General features: G+C 34.5%; 1 protein-coding gene across 1 annotated transcript; it reads right to left on the bottom strand.

Moving 5' to 3' along the window:
- Positions 1-287: 287 nt before the first annotated feature.
- On the bottom strand, positions 288-1,247 carry LOC138092185 (olfactory receptor 52E4-like). The gene has a single exon (XM_068988025.1). It carries the CDS (start codon positions 1,245-1,247, stop codon positions 288-290), a length of 960 nt encoding a protein of 319 aa, XP_068844126.1.
- Between the last annotated feature and the right edge of the window lie 3,210 nt (positions 1,248-4,457).

Here is a 4,457-nt window from a genome sequence, read left to right on the forward strand (position 1 = left end):
GGGTGGGACGGAGAGGGAAATGGAAGGCAGATTCAAAAGGGAACAGATATATGTATACCTATGACTGATTCATGTTGAGGTTTGACAGAAAACAACAAAATTCTGTAAAGCAATTATCCTTCAATAAAAAAATGAATTAAAAATATATATAAATTATGAAAAGGAACCACTGAGTTATACACTTAGACGACTCTAAGAAAGGCCAAAGTAATTCCTTACTAACCTTTTCATAATTTCAGTTGGTACCCTGAGAGAAGTACAAGATAAAAGTTAGCCTGTAGAAGTTTTCAACTCTCTAATATATTAGGTCCCTCTTTCTTGGCAAATATTCTCACAACTCTGTTCCAAATTTGCTTCGTCCTGACCCCATAAATGACTGGATTTAAACAAGGAGGAACAACCACATACAAATTGGCCAGGAGGATGTGAATGTAATGAGGAACATTTCTACCAAACCGGTGTGTCATAAAGGAGAAAAATGCTGGTGTGTAAAAGGCTAAGATGACACAGACATGTGAACCACATGTGCTGAGTGCTTTGAGTCTCGCATCCCTAGAAGGAAGGTGGAAAACAGTTTGTAGGATCTGAACATAGGAGAGGGCAATGAGGAGCAAGTCAAAGATCAGGGTAGCAATGGTAAATAAGCCATAGATGATGTTGACTCTTATGTTAGCACAGGCTAGACGAGCAATTCCCATATGCTCACAATAGGTATGAGGAATAATATAGTGTCCACAGAAGGGAAGTCTTTTGAGAAGAGGACAAAAGGGGATGGCCAGAAGGACTGGCCTCACCGCTGCAACAGAGGCCATGATGGCTACCATTTTGTTGGTGAGGATAGTGGTATACCTCAGTGGATAACAGATGGCGACAAAGCGGTCAATTGCCATAGCCAGGAGTACCCCAGATTCCATGCCTGTGTAGGTGTGGATAAAGAACATTTGGATGAGGCAGGCTTCAAAGCTTACCTTCCTATGGTTGAACCAGAAGATGGCCAGCATTTTGGGTATGGTAGAAGTGGACAGACCCAGATCAATAAAGGAGAGAAGAGCCAGGAAGTAGAACATTGGTTGATGAAGGCTCTGGTCCGTCTTGATTACAAACAGGATTGTGACATTCCCTACAAGGGCTATCAGGTAAACAACAAAGAAAGGGAAAGCAATCCATATATGGAAATCTTCCAGACCAGGTACACCCAGCAGAAGGAAGGCAGAAGGATGTGTGGTGGTGTCATTAACAAAGGACATTCCACTGAAAATTCTTGGAGGATGGTCTGCTTTCTTCTTCAGTATTTCTGGGGAGACATGAGGGAATATATGGTAGTTGTATGTCAATACCACAAAACAATACCAATAGAGTTTGTAAAAACATAATGGAAAAGAATTTTAGTACAATTTTCTCACAGCAATTCAGTTCAGTTCAGTTCAGTTCAGTTTAGTCACTCAGTCATATTCGACTCTTTGCAACCCCATGGACTGCAGCACCCCAAGCTTCCCTGTTCATCACCAACTCCTGGAGCCTACTCAAACTCACATGTATTGAGTTGGTGATGCCATCCAACCATCTCATCCTCTGTCATCCCCTTCTCCTCCTGCCTTCAGTCTCTACCAGCATCAAGGTCTTTTCCAAGGAGTCAGTTCTTTGCATCAGATAGCCAAAGTATTGGAGTTTCAGCTTCACATCAGTCCTTCCAATGAATATTCAGGATTGATGTCCTTTAGGATGGACTGGTGGGATCTCCTTGCAGTCCTAGGGACTCTCAAGAGTCTTCTCCAACACCACAGTTTAAAAGCATCAATTATTTGTCACTCAGCTTTCTTTATAGTCCAACTCTCACATCCACACATGACTACTGGAAATATCATAGCCTTGACTAGACGGACCTTTGTTGGCAAAGTAGTGTCTATGCTTTTTAATATGCTGTCTAGGTTAGTCATAACTTTTCTCCCAAGAAGCAAGCATCTTTCAATTATTATCTATTATTGCCAATCTCATTTAGTATTACATGAGTATCTTGGAAGTTAGAAACAGACTTTTCTGATGTTAGTGTGGTATTGTGATTCATGATTATATTGTAGCTCATTATGTTGTGAAAATTTCTTCTATATATGCTAGTATCAACTGAAAATGCTTGTAAACAGAACTTATAGCATAATCAAATCACTTTGGTTACTTTGTTGTATATATACATGAAAGAAAACTCACCGAAATAATATGAAAAAAATATTGTAATTAGGATAAAAATTTGCATATGATGGTTAAGAAAATTTCCAGTTGTGAGGCTCATTTGCCTGTCATAGTTTTGCTCTCTAGGTTGGTACATTTCTGTTCATTTGCTTTAATGACACTGTTCATGACTAACATTTAATGAAACTGTGGTTTTAAGCCATGGTTAATGCATTAAATACGAATATTTTTCTACTTTTATAGATTAAAGTTGTTCATCACATAAAATAATTTAAAAACATGATCATTGTAAAGGAGATAGAAAATTGATTGATTAAATTCAGCATTCATGTATGGTAATTAAAAAAATAAAAAAACACTCAGCAAACTAGGCAAAAAATAAAACTTGCTCAATTAGGTGAAAGGAACCTATGAGAAACCTCCAGCTAATATCATACTCAATGGTAATACAGTGAAAGGTTTGTCCCTAGGATTTGGTGACAGGCAAGAATATAAAATAGCCTTGATTATATTTAGTATTTTACTATAGATTCTAGCGAGGTCCATATGTCAAGAAAAAAAGTAAGATGATGTCAGTAAAATATAAGAAGTAAAGAAGTAAGATGATGGAATGAAAGATGGCAGCTTTCCTATTCACAAATGACATGAACATTTACAGAAAAAATCAAAGTATTAGATCCAGTCATTTATCTCAGTAACTTCTCTAGTATAACATTCAACACTTTTTTATATGTTCTCTTAGCAAACAATTGGAAATTAAAATTTTTAAATAAATTTTCACAGAAATTCACAATACCACTTACAAAGGCATTGGAAACATAGAGTACTTAGTGGTAGGCACTTATAAAATACAACAGAAATGTTCCCCATTCAGTAGATTGTCTTTTTCTTTTGTCAATGTTTTCATTTCCTTTGCAAATTTTTTTAGTTTACAGAGGTCCCATTTGTTTATTTTGCTTTCATTTCTTTTGCCTTAGGAAACAGATCCAAAAAATTGTAGCTATGATTTATGTCTGAGTGTTCTGCCTATATTCTCTGCTAGTGGTTTTATTGTTATAGGTATTACATGCTGGTCTTTAATTTTGCATTTTTTTAATATGAAGTGAGAAAATGTTCTAACCTCATTCTTTTACATGTAGCTGTCCAGTTAGAGAAATGCAAATCAAAACCATAATGAAATATCATATCATACATATCTGAATAGCTATCAAGAAGTACACATATAGCAAATGTTGACTACCATGCCTAGAAAAGGGAACTCAGGTGCACTGTTGAGGTGCTTGCAAATTGGTGCAGCCACTGTGGATAACAGCATGAAAATATATCAAAAAATAAAAATAGAACTACTATGTGAACAGTAACTTCCCTCCTGTGTGTATATATATATATATATATATATATATATATATATATAAATCAAAATGCTAATTTGAAAAGATACATGCATGTCAATGTTCATAGCAGTGTTATATGCAATAGCCATGAAATAGAAGCAACCCAAGTGCCCATTAACAAATGAATGTATAAGATGTGGTAATAATGCACAATGGAATAATACTCAGCCATAAAAAGAATGAAATTCTGCCAATTGCAACCAGGTGCAAACATCTAGAGTATTTTATGCTTAGTGAAATAAGTCATTTAAAGACAAACACTCATGTTTTTAGTTATGTGTTGCATCTGAAAAAAAAATCCAAACAAATGTATATAATAAAACCAGAATAGACTTATTGATACAGAAAGCAAGCTGTTAATTACCAGTGGGGAGAGAGAAGGAGAGATAGGGTGTGCAACTGAGTAATATTTACTATTATATATAAAATAGGTAAACAACAAGTGTATATTGTATAGAATAGGGAAATAAACACATTATTTTGTAATAACTTCAGTTGTATAAGCTAAAAATATTATATAACTCTTGTATAATCTGAAAATATTATATAACAGTTAAAAGTAATATAGTATTGTAAATGAATTATAATTTAAGTTCTAAAAAATTCCTGATATTTAGGAAACTTAAAAATTTAAAGTATAAACATATGATTGATTAAAAAGACCAAACTATGTGAAGATCTCAGTTCTTCCTATATTGGCAAATCAATTTAAAACATTTTTTAATTTAAGCTTATTTTAAAATCGTTATAAGAACACTCTAAGTGCCTTGGTTAAAGAATAGCAAAACCAATATTCTTATAGAATTTCAAACTTATAAAACTATACTCAAGTCTTGGCCATTTACAGAGTGATAGACACATGGGTCAATAAAGCAT

This window comes from Capricornis sumatraensis, chromosome 16 (genome assembly GCF_032405125.1).
Source record: "Capricornis sumatraensis isolate serow.1 chromosome 16, serow.2, whole genome shotgun sequence".
NCBI classification, from domain to species: Eukaryota; Metazoa; Chordata; class Mammalia; order Artiodactyla; family Bovidae; genus Capricornis; species Capricornis sumatraensis.